This window comes from Pelobates fuscus, chromosome 1 (genome assembly GCF_036172605.1).
Source record: "Pelobates fuscus isolate aPelFus1 chromosome 1, aPelFus1.pri, whole genome shotgun sequence".
NCBI lineage: Eukaryota > Metazoa > Chordata > Amphibia > Anura > Pelobatidae > Pelobates > Pelobates fuscus.
Window position 1 is genome coordinate 45,780,902 of NC_086317.1, and position 18,927 is coordinate 45,799,828.

Below are 18,927 nucleotides of genomic sequence, written 5' to 3' on the forward strand. Positions count from 1 at the left end.
AACAGTGTTTAGGATACATGCCCTTTTTAGTTGTTTGCACCTATCCAACATAGATGTTAATTTACACAATCTAATAGATGTTATCTTCACCTGAATCTTATGAGAAAAGGAAACAACTACAGATCCTTATGCCCATAAATCAATATGAGCATAACCTGTTATAATGTATGATGATACATAATGATTGAGCCTTCCCAGTTCCATAAAATGAAAACATCATTGTCTTTCTGTTTGTCAGTGTACAAGTGCAACCTTAAAGATATGTGATGTTTCATTTAATTCAAGGATAAAAACCTTACAGGAACTTACTGTTTTACGTTTGCTACCGTGTGGGTGTATGAGTTACAGATTCAGACAATTTGCCATTCAGACCGAAATTGATTTTCAAGCCTGATATTTAGTGCTGAGGGAAGTATTGTCACTCTGTCATTTCCAATATTAGTAACTCAAAGCAAAGCAAAGTACTCATTCATATCAAACGCTAAGGAATCCACCTACGTGATACTTGGGTATTAGTATAGGTATCACACTGACAGTTTAGAACGGCTCTTTCACTGTGTTAAGGCTACATCAAAAGGAATAGTTGACACCAGAAAGTTTAAACCAGAGCACTTCAGACACACATTATATCACTGTCAACGTGGGCTAGTACTGTTAAATTCCAAAATGTTGCTGAGATATATATCAATTAGTCAAAACATCACATCCTTAGAATCAGAAAACCCATGTTCAAATGCCAATCATACCATCTCGCTATTAAATGTTCATAGGCAAGCCAACTAACATATATCTGCCAACATTGTAGAATTATTGGTTAGATAAGGTTGTAAGGTTAGATATATTGGTTTATGTAAATGGTAATAATAATAATAATAATAACCAAACAACCAAGCATTTTCAAAGTTTAATGAAAATTATATCCTAAGCACTAAACCAACTTAAATAAGGTTTTCTATAGTCCATACCCCTGCAGTCTAATTGTTTAATTCTCTGTAATTTATGAATTAAATTAATGTCTTTATGTAGCTCTAGCCACGCCTCATTTCCTGTAAAAAAAAGATAGATCTAATTTTAAAACGTATTTTATTGCAAAGTGAGTTTAATTTAGAATTTCTTATCTCCTGTTCTGTTAATTGCCTGCTAGAGCCTATAACAAACACCTGTTTGTGTGATTAAAGTTCATTAGTTCAACAAATTCAATAAAGCAGGAAAAGTCTTGTAAACTAAACACAAATTGAAATGAAACCTGTTTTATTGCAAAGTGAGTTTAATTTAGAATTTCTTATCTTCTGTTCTGTTAATTACCTGCCAGAGCCTCCAACAAACACCTGTTTGTGTGATTAAAGTTCATTAGTTCAAAAAATTTCATAAAGCAGGAAATAATGTCTTGTAAACTAAACACAAATTGAAATGAAACCTGTTTTATTGCAAAGTGAGTTTAATTTAGAATTTCTTATCTTCTGTTCTGTTAATTACCTGCCAGAGCCTCCAACACACACCTGTTTGTGTGATTAAAGTTCATTAGTTCAACAAACAGGAAATAATGTCTTGTAAAATAAACACAAATTGAAATGAAATCTGTTTTTCATGGAGGCGGCGTGAGTCACAGCCAGGAGATGTGTGGCTAGTGCTTTATAAACAAACTGATTTTACTCCATTGAAGTGATATTTCAGTTTCAAACCATAAATTGTGATAGTTCTGTTGTGGGTGATCTGAGGCAAATGACTAGTATAACAGTATAGGAAACGTGTTAATATTTTCAGGGGCAGGAGGTGTTGTTTACACATTGCAATGGTGCTATGAACCTAAATTGCTTAAAATAAATCACTCCAAGCACCATAACATGCACAAATCTATTTAAGATTATTTCAAGAAAATAAATAAACAAACATATATATTAAAAATGTGATCTCAAACACTCTGTACCTCTAACACATTGTGTTTCTACAGTTCTGCCAGAATGGCTTGCTAAATATTCAAAATAATGCAGACTGCAATCACTTTTTAGATTACCAACCAATTTTCTGTAGGTTATTATTCATGATCTGTTTGGAGTCATGACTATCCATACATTTTGAATATATGTATATGTTATTGTTAAGTAAAGTATACAGTAAAATAAAATGGTTGGTTGGTGAACGTGTAACTTAAGGAGTAGTTAGGTGGTATGTTAGATGGCTTTTGAATGTGTAGATGGATGATTAGGTAGGTAGATATGAAATACACTTATTTCAATACCTATATTATTTCAATGTGGAGGCCTCTGCTATTGTCAATAAAGTGATCATGAAAATTGTGTGAATGTGCAATGTAAAATACCATGAAATGTCTATTTACAAAAATTATATATATATATATATATATATATACGAACAAGGAAAAGTATGCCCTTTTTGGTTTACATATCAAGACATAACAGCCATCTTCTCCTTAGCAGGTCTTAAGATTAGGTAAATACAACCTCACATGAACAATAACACACAACATATTACACCGTGTTATGATTTATTTAACAAAATAAAGCCAAAATGGAGACATCATGTGTGGAAAAACGATGTACACCCTTACTGCTTCCATAGGAATTTAGACGCTAAGTAGCAGACAGGTTCTAATAATCAAATGTCACAGTGTGACCACCTCTATAAAAGCCAAATATTTAACAGTTTGCTGGTCTGGAACATTTAGGTTTGTGTTAACTTAATGCAAAGGAGGAAAGACATCAGTAATTATCTTAGAGAAGCAATTGTTGCTGCCGTAAAACTGGGAAGAGTTATAAGGTCATTTCCAAACAATTTAAAGTCCATCATCCCACAGTGAAAAAGATTATTCAAAAGTGGAAAATATTTAAAACATCCTTGGAGTGGATGTCTCAGCAAATGTACCCCAAAGTCAGCCATGCAATGCTCAGAGAATTTGCAAAAAACTAAGAGTTCCATTTCTACAGGCCTCACTTAGAATGTTAAATGTTAAAATTCATGACTGTACAATTAAAAATAGACTGAACAATTATGGTTTGTTTGGAAGGGTTACCAGGAGAAAACATTTTCTCTAAAAAACATGGCAGTACAGCTTAGGTTTCATCTGAAGGCCAAAGTGGAGATGTTTGGCCATGATGTACACCATATCAGCCCAAACACATCATACCAGCTGTCAGGCATGGTGGTGAAGGGGTGATGATTTGAGCCTGTTTTGCAGCCACATGACCTTCCATTTACTGAGTACCAAAGTACTATAGAGTCAAATGTGAGGCCATCTGTTTGACAGCTACAGCTTGGCTAAAATTGGGTCATGCAGCAGGACAATGGTCCCAAGCACACCAGCAAATCTACAACAGAATGGCTGAAAAAGAAAAGAATCAAGTTGTTGCAATGGCCCAGTCTAAGTTCACACCTCAACCCAATTGAATTGCTGTGGCGGGACCATTAGAGATTTGTGCATAAACATATGCCAACAAACCTCAATTAACTTAAATAACGTTGTAAAGAAGAGTGGACCAAAATTCCTCCACAACAATGTGAGAGACTGATAAAGTCATACAGAAAACAATTACTTTAAGTTATTGCTGCTAAAGGTGGTTCTACAAGCTATTGAATCACAAGGTGTACTTAATTTTTCACACATGACTTCACCATTTCCGCTTATTTTTTGTTCAGTAAATCATGACACAGTGTAATATGTCATGTGTTGTTGTTAGTCTGTGGCTGTATTTACCTAGAACAGATGATTGTTATTATGCCCTGATTAAAACCATAGAATTCAAAGATGGTGCACTTTCCTTTTCCCATTAATGTATGTGTGTATAATGTGTGTGCATATGCATATATTTGGGTTTATGTATGTGTGTGCGCTTTTGCACATATGTAGGTATATATTCTGGTGTTTTTGTATGAATATGTGTATAAGTGTACATATTTACATATGTATGTATGTATATGAATTTGAGTTTGTGTATGTATATATATGTATATGTGTATATATTTATATGTATGCATAGGTTGTATATATGCCTTAATGCATATTCTGGATTCTTGGATGTAAATTCATGCATTCTTAATCTGTGTAATTAATTTTTAACTCCCCCCTCCTTGAACCATCTCCTGCACTGTGTGTTAGTGTATTCGCTCTCTTCCCCCTCACTTTGTGATCCTGGCACAAACGATTTATGACCCTCCATGAGAATTGTGTCTATTTTCTATCAGACCCGTGTTATCTGCACTCATATCACTTGGAATGCTTTAGAGGAGAAGGGTATGGGAAAGAGAAAAAAGTAGTCACTGTCCCCAAATCCTAAATATTAGAATGACACAAATATAAAAAAATAATGAAACAAAAGGAAATGGACATTTAGTCCACTACCAATAGAATTAGGGAATGCAAAATAAATACAAATAAATAACTTTATTAGAATAAAAAACTAATGATATCAAGAAAAAGGACTACAAACGATCTTCTGAAACTAAATAAACTTAAAGATGTGAGGTACAAGTGTATTATAAAAACATATGTTGCCTACAGTAGTAATAGCAGTGGGCTAACATGAGAAAGTAATAGACTATATTAGTTGTTAGCGAATATCCCTTTTGTTAGTAAGTTATGCCTGTCAATATAGTCAACAATAAAAACAGGCTGCAATCTAAATTTAGTCTATTGGTATCCATAGAATGCCAATAGCAAATTAATATAATGGGCAGGAGACTCAGGTGGAGCTAATGCAGATAAATAAAGTAACATATGAAATAGGAAAAACAGAACTGTTGGAGGGAGGGAAAAAAATGATCTGAGAATTCACCCAAATACACTAAGCCCTTTGACTATGTCAGTGTGCCTTAAGGACCATAAGGAGGTGGAGGAAAGAGCAATGGTTTAGAACAGTGGTTCCCAAACTTTTTAGGTTCAAGGCACCCTTACTATTTTAGTATTTTTCCAAGGCACCCCAAGTCAAAACTTCTAGGTTGTATATCTGTACAGCGCTGCGGCATTTACTGGTGCTATAGTGTAATGTACAGTGTTGGTGTTTGAAGGGGTGCTTGTATATAGTTACTGTGTATTAGTACAGGGGTGTGTTTGTATGTGATGTTTGTGTTTGATTGCAGGGGTGTGTCTGAATGCAATGTTCACTTTTAAATGTGGATGTACATTTGTGTGAAGTATTTGTGTTTGAATGCAGGGGTGTGTTTGTATGTAATATTGGTGTTAGACTGCAATAGTGTGCTTGTATGTGGTGCTGGTGTTTGACTGCTTGGATGTATGCACATACATACATACATACATGCTTACACAGATATTCATGCACATTAACACACAGATGCATATAAATACACCAACACATACACACAAATTCATATAGACACGACACATACACATACATAGATACACATCGACAATTACGCACATGCACCCTGACACACACAAACCTTGATACATGCCCACACCATAACACAGATACACACTAACATAAAAACACAGACCCTGACACACAGATGCACATACGCAGATGCATGCGCGCACACAGACAGAAAAGCACACTGATATATATATATATATACACACACATAGATGCACACCCTGATACACACACACACACACGCATACACATACAGACACTCATACACATATAAACACTCATACTCACATTCACTCACACACACACTCATACACACACTCAAACTCATACACACACCCATACACATATACACACTCACACACATACTCACTCACATTCACACACTCATACTCATACACTCAAACACACACTTACACACACACACCCACACACATATACACACTCACACAAACTCACACTCATACAAGTGTATGTACTCCAGCCACCCACCTGTTAGCTTATCTTATGTGCCAGGAGGGTGGCTTGGAGTCCTGCTGCTGTGGGAGTGAGGGGTCAGGAGCTCTTCATGCTCCTCTGGGAACCGCTGGTATAGAATATTAGCCAGGCATATAAAACCTTCTGATTACATCAGTGCAACTTATAAAGTGAGTATACCTACATACCATAAGGAAAAACAACAGCAGGTCCCTATTAGGAGTAATGAAGAATGTAAGCTCTGTGTTAAAGGTAATAAATGCTGTATCAAAATTGCCTAATGGAGAGTTGCATGGGTAGTACAAGCTAAAGTATAAAAATATGTATGCTAGACAGCAATAACTACCACTTACCATCTCTGAAGAACTATTTACACTGTGAAAAATGTGCTACCCATACCCTGCAAATAAAAAAAATAAAAAAAAAACGCAAGTCTTCAACACTGGAGTTGGAAAGTCCCACCAAAATGGGGTACAATTCTTATTAGACAAAACGATCATGCAATGTAAGTGGTTTGTGGGATTATTTATTTATGGCACAATCAAAGGAAAATCAGTACTGGTGTATGGGGGCATAAATATCTCTCTGTGGGATGTATTTGAAAGGTGTGAAAAAAAAATAATTAAATGTAGAAATCTTTTACCCATGTTAGTTACCTGTTAGTCATTGTTATAAGCTCTTTCCTTTGCAAATAGCAGTCAGCATAGAGAATGCATACAGAGGAGAGGAGACATGAAACAATGTTTCTATCGCGCATGCTCATTTGCAATCTAATATCATTTTTTTTTTTTTTAAATGGAACATCACATGAAAAAGTTAACACAATCGATAGGATATTTTCACCATTCCAGATAAATGACAGTTCCCATTTAATGTTTCACTGATATATAAAATTAAATATATAGAATATTCACATGATATAAAACATAGAAGGAGTCATCTCACCTTGTCACCATCATAAAAAACCATTCCATCGCTGGATTTTTTCCATGTAATCTCTGGAACCGGCTCACCTTCTGCTTCACAAGTCAGCGTTATGTGACCATTCTCAACTGTGGTTTCATTGTGTAGTTGTACAATATGAGGCTGCACTGTTAATAAAATTAATTAAATTACTGCTAAATAAAACAACATACCAACATTACAAATGGGATGACAAGCATTTGTATTATCTGTTTCTAAATGCTTTTTGCTTTTTCTCATCAATTTTATTCATTATCATGAAAATTGGCTATTGTATTATTTCTTTGCCGCATACTCAAAATTGGGTTATGTAAAATACCTGAATCTATGGTTCTCTAAAATTAAAATGTATTCATTTTTTCTAACACATTGTTTTAAATTAAACTATTACTAAAGTATCATCAGCATAATGGATCAATAAACTAAAGCTATTATAGTAGAACATTACTATAGAGAAAGAAAGAAAGAAAGAAAGAAAGAGAGAAAGAAAGAAAGAAAGAAAGAAAGAAAGAGAGAAAGAAAGATAGAAAGAAAGAAAGTCACGATACTGTTCTGTAAAGGTTATATTTATTACAGTTAACACACAGGTGTCAAGTGACATTTTAAATGGAAGGAGACAGTGTGTTCTTATAAAATATTGCTGCATCTGTTACAGGTTTGAAAAAAATCATATATCCTGAAAGGCTGCACTAAATATTCAACTAGATTTGTTGATTTTTTTTTCATTCTGATTCACCTGCAACACATTTTATATATGTATGTTCCCTATGTTTTATGATATATTTGCTTATACATCACTGAATTTTTTGCCGAATGTTGAAAAGGCTTTGTAATTACCTGTACAATCCTGCTTTGATAAACTAACACTCACATGATTCACAAAAATAATATGGATTTGATTTCCATTCAGACTTTATTCTCTTTACTTTTTTTCTTGCGGTAGCTCACATAAATTAAGTTTTTTTCCATAATTTCCTTACTATATAATTAGTCCAGATTACTTCTGGAATACAATTAATGTTATTCTGTGAAATTAGCCTCTAGTTCCAGGCTGGTTGATGAAACACCTATGACACTACCGGATGTGGAATTTTAAAGAGAAACACTGCATATTCAGCATCATGCCATTAAATTCATGCCATTAAAGTGATTGTGGTGCTTGGAGTAATACTTTAACTCTATCAGCAGAAATCAGTCAACAATTATGGACTGTTTTCAAACAATACAAATGAGTCAGTTGCTCAAACTAAAACTACCAATAAATGAGCACTGGAAATACATGTATCGACTTTTTATAATGCCCCTACTCAGCATGCCACTGTCGTTATTAGAATACAAGGGGGACCTGGCAAAGGTCTACTCTCAAACCCCACCCATGGGCATCGAGTGGGGTTTGTAAATTAAATAATGGGAGTGGATTGATCACTGTCCATCTCTCCGCCCCCACCATTGGCCACACCTGTGATCAGCAGATGGGAACAATTAAATAACAAAAGAGGAGGGAATCCTAGTGTGTGACCCTGCTCCCACCCATGGTCAGCGTGTGAGTTTCATAAATACAATACAGGGGAGCACCTAATGTTTTCCTCAGCCCCCAGCCATTAGCAATGGTCGAGGACAAATCATATACTAATCAAGGGAGGGACAGAGTTTCCGGGACAGCCACCACCCATAGAAGGCAAGCAAGGGTGTCCCATTTTCATTGGTGGTTTTATCTTGAATAACATAATTACTGTGAAACCACAACATATCATGAAAATAACAAATGAATACAATATTAATAAAAAGAAATAAACTAAACAAAATCTGTGTACAAACCTAACCATACTTAGTAGATATGGTATGGACTATTTACAAAATAAAAAAAATATCTCTGAATATTGAGCATTAAATAATTGCAATTTAAGAAGAAAGAAAGAAAGAAAGAAAGAAAGAAAGGAAGAAAAAAGTTACAATACTGTTCTGTAAAGGTTATATTAATCACAGTTAATACACAGGTGTCAAATGACATTTTAAATAGAAGAAGACAGCATGTTCTTATAAAATATTGCTGCATTTGTTACATGTTTGAAAAAAACCCTCAAATATTCTGTAAGGTTGCATTAAATAGTCAACTGGATTTGATGATTTTTTTTATTTCTTCTGATTCTCCTTCTACTGCAACACATTTGACAAATGTATGTTCCCTTATAATATATTTGCTTATATATCACTGAATTTTTTTGTCAAATGTTGAAACGGTTTTGTAATTTTAGTACAAAAATCATCAATGCTTGAATGCACTTACCCGAGGAGTGATGTGATTTCTCATTCTTGGTAGACTACAAAATGTGTGCCTCATTTCATTACAATAGTGTGTTTCTTTTACAATGAACTTTCCTTTTCTCAATAACTTCTTTTTCAATGCCATTACCCATTTGGAGTTTTTATGAAGGCTATCAAATTTCTCAATTTCTTTAAATGCATCTAATTATCTAACACTTTTATAGTTGACCGCCTGTAATTCATTTTGCTGCCTACTATTTCACCCAAAATTAGACTCATAAATGTAATGGAGCATGTAGATAATTTTGCTTGTCTCTTGTTAATAAACTCCCGATTATCATAATTTCACCAGTTGTAAAGTAAATCTTAATTGTCAGGGTAGCATATTTTTAAGATTATTATTCTCAAGACAATGTATGCTCCTATTTAAGATGTATTAATACATGAAATTTCAACATATGTTTAATTTATTCATCAAATATAGATGTATGCATAGAGAAAGCACACTTTAAAAAAAAAAAACGTTAATAACATCTTTAGATTGCTATCATGATAGTAATAGCATGTCATCAGTAATAAATGGGTGACTGAAGCTTTTCCAAAATTTCAGCATTTGTGACTGTGATCTTTTATGCGCTATGCTAGCTGTTGGTTAATTGTTCGTTTCTGCTTCACCATTAAGTGAACCCATCCATATTATCATTTTATAGCTTCTCATAAGTTGTATGATTGCATACCACAACATCACTTGTGAATACAATATAAACATTTGAGAAGTAATAGAAAACATATTTTTCATAATTTTTATACAGTGCTTTACAGCTAGAAAAAAATAACCAATAGCTCCAAATAGAGTCATTTAATAGGCCTGATTGTTCAAATAAATCATATATCCAAGATTTCAGGTAATTTTTGGAAATATGATGAATCTCACATGGAGTGAATTGTGTCTAAAAATTTAAAAAATCTGCCACTATTACTTTATAGGGACATTATAGTGTTAGAAATACAAACGTGTTCCATTTCCTAAAGAAAGAAATATCCGGTGTAGCGCTCTAATGGCAGTGGATATATAGGGGTAGTGAAGGAAAAACCTTGCTATACCTTAATGGGTCATATATTTATGAGTAGTCCCAATGTTTTCAGGTTTACCTTAAATAAAAAACACAAATGTACAAAACATAGTGTAACCTGTATACAAAGAATAAATAGAAATAAAGTGCATAAGTAACTAACTCACACTTTACTGAGCTAAACACTAGCTCAGGTATATGCGCCTTAGGGTCCGTAGAGGCGACCCTCACCCTCCTTTTGGTCCAAATTTTCTCCAGGTGCAGTATCCTAGATGATAGGTACAGGAGGGAACATATAGCGTAGTACAGTCTGTGTATATAGGATGTATATTATGGAATAATACCAATATACTCACAAACCCAGAGCCAGTATCTCGGCTCGCTTCATAGGACGTATGTGGTTAAGGACCACATTCCTTCTTTATAATAGCAGGTAAGAATAAAAGCCATAAGTGTAAAAAAAAGTATATATGTAATTTATTGTATGTAAAAAGTATAATATAACATAAATATAAAAATAGTATATAAATAAAATAACACTTGTGGCTATAGTCCAAAAGACAATTCTGTCTGCTCACTGTTCATCCAGGACGCGTTTCACCAAATTGGCTTCCTCAGCTGGAAAAAATGTTCATGAGGCATTAAGGACTCCTTCCTGCTTATATATCCTGTTAATTGTGGCTTTAGGCTTGTATTTTTCGCAGGCAAATGTTATTATACTTATTATACTTTTTACATACAATAAATTACATATATACTTTTTTTTACACTTATGGCTTTTATTCTTACCTGCTATTATAAAGAAGGAATGTGGTCCTTAACCACATACGTCCTATTGTCAGGGTACTCACCTGTGAGACAGACGGCCAGACGTGGCCGCTCCTGGAATTCCCAACAGGGGACTTGAACCGGGGTACTTATCCATCCCAGTCCTGCTCTCTGCCTCTGAGCCACAGCAGCTTTTCCAGAGACTACTGATTCCGGTCTTGTTATTCCTGGCTTGGCTACTACACCGGGGGCTGCACCTTGACTGGTCTGTATCTCACCTGACTCTGATCTTCATCAGCAGGGTATTTAAACCCAGCCTCGCCCTGCACTCATTGTCAAGTCTTTGATCTAGTGTTCCTGTGTCGTACCAGTGTTCCTGTTTATTCTGCTTCATATATTTGACCTCGGCTTGTGACTACGTTATTCTGAACTCTGGCATCCTTTGACCTCGGCTATCCCTCGACTATCCTGCTGGTTCTGTCCTTGCCTGTCCTGCGAATTTGGTACTGCATCCTGCACAGCCCCCGTGCACAGACCCACAGGCCAGGTGAATTCTTACCTGACCACCTCGGTCTGTGGCTATCTGCAAGGGTGAGCGTCATATCTGCGCTACAGACTCCCAACTCAGGTAAGACCCTGACAAAAGACTTGACCAATATGGAGTCCGCAGAAATGTGCTCACCCTCACTCCAGCAAGTGTCCAGCCTGGCCCAGATTGTTTCGGAGTTGCAGCAGGAACTTTTTTCTCTTAAAGGCGCAGTACATCCAGCTCCGGAACCCTTTGTCATCATGCCCGACAGATTTGATGGTAACTACACGTCCTTCCAGTCATTCAGGATGGATTGCGAGGTATTGTTCTCTTTAAAGCCTCGAACTTACGCCACGGATTTCATCAGGGTCAGAGCGGCTATCAACCTGTTGTCTGGACGCATTAAAGTTTGGTCTTACCAAATGTTGCAGAGGAAGAGTCCTGTCCTTGTCAGCTGGGAGTCCTTTATTGTTGCTTTGGACTCACAGTGCAGGATCACTAAGCCCAAGCCAGCTCCACCTACTAAAAAATCGCGGAGTCTACGTCACCACACCCCAGTGATACCCTCTTATGATCCAGTTCCCAGGAGAACTCCAGAGGTACCCTGTGTTCAACTTGATCCTGAGGAACCTATGCAAATTGGACGTGTCCACTGCAAAGTCACACCTGGGGAGAGGGACCGAAGGAGAAGCCATGGTCTGTGTTTTTACTGTGGAGAAGGTGGACACTTCATCACGCTTTGTCCTGTTCGCCCTCCTAGACCTCCTGCTCCAGAGTCGTCTGCATTTACTACCAAAGTTGCTTCCTGTATTACCACCACTACTTCCTGCCCACTTGAAAAGGATTTACCTAAGGATTGTGTCATTGCTTCTAATGGCACTACGGTCTGTAAAAAAGACCTGGAAGTGTTCGAAAAAGCACTGCTAGCTGCGAGCACTGTCCCTCCCGAAGTTGTGGAAGTTTTTGTCACCCCTACCCGGAACCTAGACCGATCGTCAGCTGTACCAGAAGCTGGTACTGGGAAATCCCGAGCTAATCAGGGATCCCATACTGAGGACTTTCACTATGGGGACTCGACGGATTCTGAGAGTGACTCTGGAGAGACGGATTATTTCAATGAGGAGCCTACCTACGCCCAGAGGTCGTTTTTGAAGGGGGAGGTACTGTCAGGGTACTCACCTGTGAGACAGACGGCCAGACGTGGCCGCTCCTGGAATTCCCAACAGGGGACTTGAACCGGGGTACTTATCCATCCCAGTCCTGCTCTCTGCCTCTGAGCCACAGCAGCTTTTCCAGAGACTACTGATTCCGGTCTTGTTATTCCTGGCTTGGCTACTACACCGGGGGCTGCACCTTGACTGGTCTGTATCTCACCTGACTCTGATCTTCATCAGCAGGGTATTTAAACCCAGCCTCGCCCTGCACTCATTGTCAAGTCTTTGATCTAGTGTTCCTGTGTCGTACCAGTGTTCCTGTTTATTCTGCTTCATATATTTGACCTCGGCTTGTGACTACGTTATTCTGAACTCTGGCATCCTTTGACCTCGGCTATCCCTCGACTATCCTGCTGGTTCTGTCCTTGCCTGTCCTGCGAATTTGGTACTGCATCCTGCACAGCCCCCGTGCACAGACCCACAGGCCAGGTGAATTCTTACCTGACCACCTCGGTCTGTGGCTATCTGCAAGGGTGAGCGTCATATCTGCGCTACAGACTCCCAACTCAGGTAAGACCCTGACACCTATGAAGCGAGCCGAGATACTGGCTCTGGGTTTGTGAGTATATTGGTATTATTCCATAATATACATCCTATATACACAGACTGTACTACGCTATATGTTCCCTCCTGTACCTATCATCTAGGATACTGCACCTGGAGAAAATTTGGACCAAAAGGGGGGTGAGGGTCGCCTCTACGGACCCTAAGGCGCATATACCTGAGCTAGTGTTTAGCTCAGTAAAGTGTGAGTTAGTTACTTATTGTGAGGAACTGACTCTGCTGGGTTTCGAACCCTGGTTTACATGCTGCTAAACCTCTTCCTTACCAATACACCACCCTGCCTTTTGCAAATGTACCTGAGATCTGGTAACCATGACTCTATAAGCATTGGTATCAGTGACAAGTCTCTTCAGCTGTGTCTGGTCATGTGTCTGGTTCTTGGCCTATAAAAGCCACTTCCTGTCTCTGTACCTTTGCCAGATTATTGTGGTTCCTGTACTCTCTAATCAAGCTTGTTCCTGTTTCTCCTACCTGTTGCTGATTTTGGACCGTTTTGACTTTGCTGCTTCTCCTTCCCACTGACCTCGGCTTGCCTCACTACGATTATCATCTCTCTGTTCCAGTCTCCCATCTCTGCTTAAGACCAGAAGGCCACTCAAGGCTCAGGGGCTCAACCACCTGGGTAACGAGTGGCTACCTCTGGCAGAAAACATTGCTGATCTGGCTACTGGACTCCAAAACTTTGTAACATCAATATCATTACAGAATAATCTGGCCCATTCATGGAGACCGTCGGATCAGATTCTGCATTGACCCAGCAGGTTGCTTTTAATGCACAGACCATTCAAGTGCTGCAGGATCAGGTAGCTGAACTGCAAAATGAAGTTCGATCAATGCATGGTGAGCTTACCAGCTACAGGGCACATGATGTTGCGGCTGCTGCTGCTACTACTGTTACACCTGCACAAGATGCCCGCTTGCCTCTACCAGAAAAATTTGGAGGAGACCGCAAAAAATTTAGGGGTTTCCTAAATCAATGCCGTTTGCATTTTATGATGTTACCTAACCGTTTTCCATCTGAAAGAGAGAAGGTGGGATTTATTTTCTCCCTATTCAAAGATGAAGCCCTGGCTTGGGGCTCCCCTTTTCTGGAACAGGACAGTCCAGTCTTGGGAAATTTAAAAGACTTTCTTGAGGCCATGTGCCTAGGTTTTGATGACCCCAATCGCTGTGCTACAGCAGAAGCCACTCTCCTTCATTTACATCAAGGGAGGCGCTCTGTAGCTGAATATGCTGCTGAATTCAGACAGTGGGTTGCTGATACTACTTGGAACCAATCAGCCCAGAGGTTCCACTTCAGAAGGGGTCTCTCAGAAGCTATAAAAGATGAGTTAGCTCGTGTTGATCTTCCTGTTGAGTTTGATGCATTTGTGCGGTTGGCTATCCGTATTGATCGGAGACTTTCAGAAAGAAGATTGGAAAGACAGGGCTCTTTTAAACCAAGTGCTACTCCTACTTTCTATTCAAGAATTTCTACTCCGACCCCACAAACACCTTCAGAATCTGAACCTGAGGCTATGCAGGTAGATCTAATAAGAGGGTCATTATCCAATGAAGAAAAACAGTGGCGACGCACTCACAATTTATGCCTGTATTGTGGTAGTGCAGGGCATTATGCCATCAATTGCCCTAGCAAGTCTAAAAGAACAATAGCTATGACTGCTGAGGGTGCACAGATTCAACACCAATCCCAGATTTCAGACCAACTGGATTCTGTCACACAACCCTTGTTTTCTCTGGCTCAGGGTGAAGAGGGTATGATGACTCAACATCCTCATTTGGTGGTGCCTATCACTTTGCAATATGGTGATAATAAAATTTCAACTACAGCTATGATAGATTCTGGAGCAGGCGGAAACTTTATGGATATCAAATTTGCAGCAGGAAATAAAATTCAGTCTATCCCTAAATCTTCACCTGTGTTAATGGAAACAGTAGACGGTTCTCCACTCACGTCAGGCCCGGTTACACATGAGACTGTGCCCTTAAAATTGATGCTGGAAGTGAATCACCATGAGTCTATATCTTTCCACCTAATTTCCTCAACACAGTTTCCAGTGATTTTGGGTATACCCTGGCTTGCTCTGCATAACCCACAGATTGATTGGAAGACTAGAACTTTGTCCTTTCCTTCAGAACACTGCTTAATAAATTGTCAACCCTCTAAGGCAACAACTGTTGCCACAACAATTAATGAAATGGTTGATACAAACTTAACTAAGCTTCCTCTACAATATCGGGATTTTGCAGATGTCTGTGATAAGAAGAATGCTGATCAGCTTCCACCTCACAGGCCTTATGATTGCCCCATAGAGCTGCTACCTGGAGCTGCTATCCCATTTGGCCGTATATACTCCCTTTCTGAGCCTGAATTGAAAGCACTTCGTGAATACATACAAGAAAATCTTGCCAAAGGCTTTATTCGACCATCTACTTCTCCAGCAGGAGCTCCTATATTCTTTGTAGAAAAGAAAGATGGCAGTCTACGGCCATGTGTCGATTACAGGGACATTAATAAAATCACTGTTAAAAACCGCTATTCCTTGCCTCTCATTCCTGAACTTCTGGAGAGACTTCGTTCAGCTAAAATATTTACGAAGCTTGATCTACGGGGGGCATATAATCTGGTTCGCATAAGACCAAATGATGAATGGAAAACAGCTTTCAGAACCAGGTACGGACATTACGAATATCTAGTAATGCCATTTGGGCTTTGTAATGCCCCTGCAACTTTTCAGCATCTAATCAATGATGTACTACGGGATCTCCTGGATCAGTTTGTTGTGGCATATTTGGATGGTATCCTGATATTTTCTGATAATCTTGAAAATCACAAAAAACAGGTCTGCATTGTTCTTGAGCGCCTTCGTACCCACCACCTATACATTAAACTGGAAAAATGTGAATTTGAACAAACAGAAATTCAATTCCTGGGATATGTAATAACTCCTAAAGGTTTAAGTATGGACGCAAGTAAAATTAAAGCTGTGCTGGACTGGCCCATCCCCAAGAATGAAAAAGATATTCAGAGATCTGTGGGGTTTGCCAATTTTTACAGGCGTTTCATTAAGAATTTCTCTGCCGTTATTACACTGATCACTGAACTTACACGTAAAGGGACTTCTTTTCAGTGGTCCAATAAGGCTGACACTGCATTTTCCAGATTAAAGACTCTGTTTACATCTGCCCCTATCCTGGTACATCCTCAGCCAGAATTGCCATTTACTGTAGAGGTAGATGCTTCTGATTCAGCTGTTGGGGCTATACTGTCTCAAAGGACTGGACCTAAGATGTTGTTACATCCATGTGCCTTCTATTCCCGCCAGATGTTACCAGCAGAAAGAAATTATGACATAGGGAATAAAGAACTTTTGGCTATAAAAGCTGCCTTTGCCGAATGGAGACATCTCTTGGAGGGAGCCACCCATCCAATTACTGTCCTCACAGATCACAAAAATCTGGAATGTATTCAATCAGCTAAGACTGTCAGCCAGACAAGCACGCTGGTCCCTATTTTCCTCAAAGTTAAATTTTTTGATTTCATACCGCCCTGGTTCCAGAAATGGCAAGGCAGATGCCTTGTCTAGGATAGCTGACCCCCTCCATACTACAGTAACCAAAGCCACCATCTTGCCTGAGAGTAGATTTTTAGGAGTTACCTTTCCTTCTGATCTAATGTCTCGCATTAAAAAGGGCTACGCTGATGATCCAGTTTTTCGTGATCTTCATATGACCATGCTTAATGGGTTTTGGATTTTTCAACAACGTCTGTTTGTTCCAGAATCAGTGCGACTGGACGTTTTACGTCTCTACCATGACTCAAAACCAGCAGGTCATCCAGGAATCCGAAAGACACAAGAACTACTTACCCGATCCTTTTGGTGGCCTAAATATTATGAGGATGTTAAGAAGTATGTGTCCTCTTGTGATGTATGTGCCAGACATAAGACTCCTCGCTCATCCCCTGTTGGCATGCTTCAGCCTCTTCCTATTCCTCATCGTCCCTGGGGATCTATTTCCATGGACTTTATTGTGGAACTACCTCCCTCTAAGGAACACACTACCATTCTTGTTGTTGTGGACCGGTTAACTAAGATGAGTCATTTCATACCAGCTCGTGGTCTCCCTTCAGCTAAACAGACTGCTGACCTAGTTATTCGGGAAATATTTCGCTTGCATGGAGTGCCTGATGAAGTAATTTCTGACAGGGGAGTGCAATTTACATCTCATTTTTGGAAATATTTTTGTTCTATTCTAGGTATTAATGTAAATCTGTCATCAGCTTTTCATCCACAAAGTAATGGACAGACTGAGCGAACCAACCAGACGTTAGAACAATATTTGCGGTGCTATATTAGTTACCTGCAGGATGACTGGCTGGATTTTCTACCCACGGCGGAATTTGCCTATAACAATGCCCAACACTGCTCCACTTCTCTGAGCCCATTTTTTGCTAATTATGGTTACCATCCAACCTTTCTAGTGAGTCTCCCAATTACTACTTCCATTCCTGCAGTCACTGACCGGCTAACCGCCTTACGAGATTCCCAAGAACTGTTGAAGAAAACTCTTTCGGAGGCTCAGGAATGTTACAAAAGAGCTGCTGATAGGCATAGAAAGGAGGCCCCAGTTTATCATGTTGGTGACAAGGTTTGGCTGTCAACAAAGAATCTTAAACTTAGGATTCCTTCTCATAAATTGGGTCAAAAGTTCATGGGACCTTTTGAGATCATCGCTCAGATCAATGCTGTCACCTTCCGTCTGCAACTTCCAGATTCCATGAAAATACATCCAGTGTTTCACGTTGCACTGCTTAAACCTTTTCATGAAAATACTTTCCCTGGTCGAGCCCTGCCTGCCACCAGTCCTCGTGGATGGTGAAGATGAATACGAGGTGGAAAAAATTCTTGACTCCAGGATATTCCACAACAAGCTTCAATATTTGGTTCTTTGGAAAGGCTATGGTGAAGAGGATAGATCATGGGAACCAGTGGACAATATTCATGCTCCTGATCTTCAGTCTTTCCATGAACAGTACCCTGCTAAACCAGGAAATAGGGCATCCAGAGGCTGCGCCTGTAGAGGTGGGAGTAATGTGAGGAACTGACTCTGCTTGGTTTCGAACCCTGGTTTACATGCTGCTAAACCTCTTCCTTACCACTACACCACCCTGCCTTTTGCAAATGTACCTGAGATCTGGTAACCATGACTCTATAAGCATTGGTATCAGTGACAAGTCTCTTCAGCTGTGTCTGGTCATGTGTCCGGTTCTTGGCCTATAAAAGCCACTTCCTGTCTCTGTACCTTTGCCAGATTATTGTGGTTCCTGTACTCTCTAATCAAGCTTGTTCCTGTTTCTCCTACCTGTTGCTGATTTTGGACCGTTTTGACTTTGCTGCTTCTCCTTCCCACTGACCTCGGCTTGCCTCACTACGATTATCATCTCTCTGTTCCAGTCTCCCATCTCTGCTTAAGACCAGAAGGCCACTCAAGGCTCAGAGGCTCAACCACCTGGGTAACGAGTGGCTACCTCTGGCAGAAAACATTGCTGATCTGGCTACTGGACTCCAAAACTTTGTAACATCAATATCATTACACTTATGCACTTTATTTCTATTTATTCTTTGTATACAGGTTACACTATGTTTTGTACATTTGTGTTTTTTATTTAAGGTAAACCTGAAAACATTGGGACTACTCATAAATATATGACCCATTAAGGTATAGCAAGG

At 38.9% G+C, this 18,927-nt stretch overlaps 1 protein-coding gene across 3 annotated transcripts in view; it reads right to left on the minus strand.

Moving 5' to 3' along the window:
• NCAM2 (neural cell adhesion molecule 2) overlaps nt 1-18,927 on the minus strand; it is a 409,545-nt gene that overhangs the window by 122,537 nt on the left and 268,081 nt on the right. For all 3 annotated transcript variants that reach the window (XM_063448337.1, XM_063448328.1, XM_063448345.1), the window contains exon 8: nt 6,765-6,910. In XM_063448337.1, the coding sequence (XP_063304407.1) occupies nt 6,765-6,910 (146 nt within the window). The remainder of the gene's footprint in view (nt 1-6,764; nt 6,911-18,927) is intronic.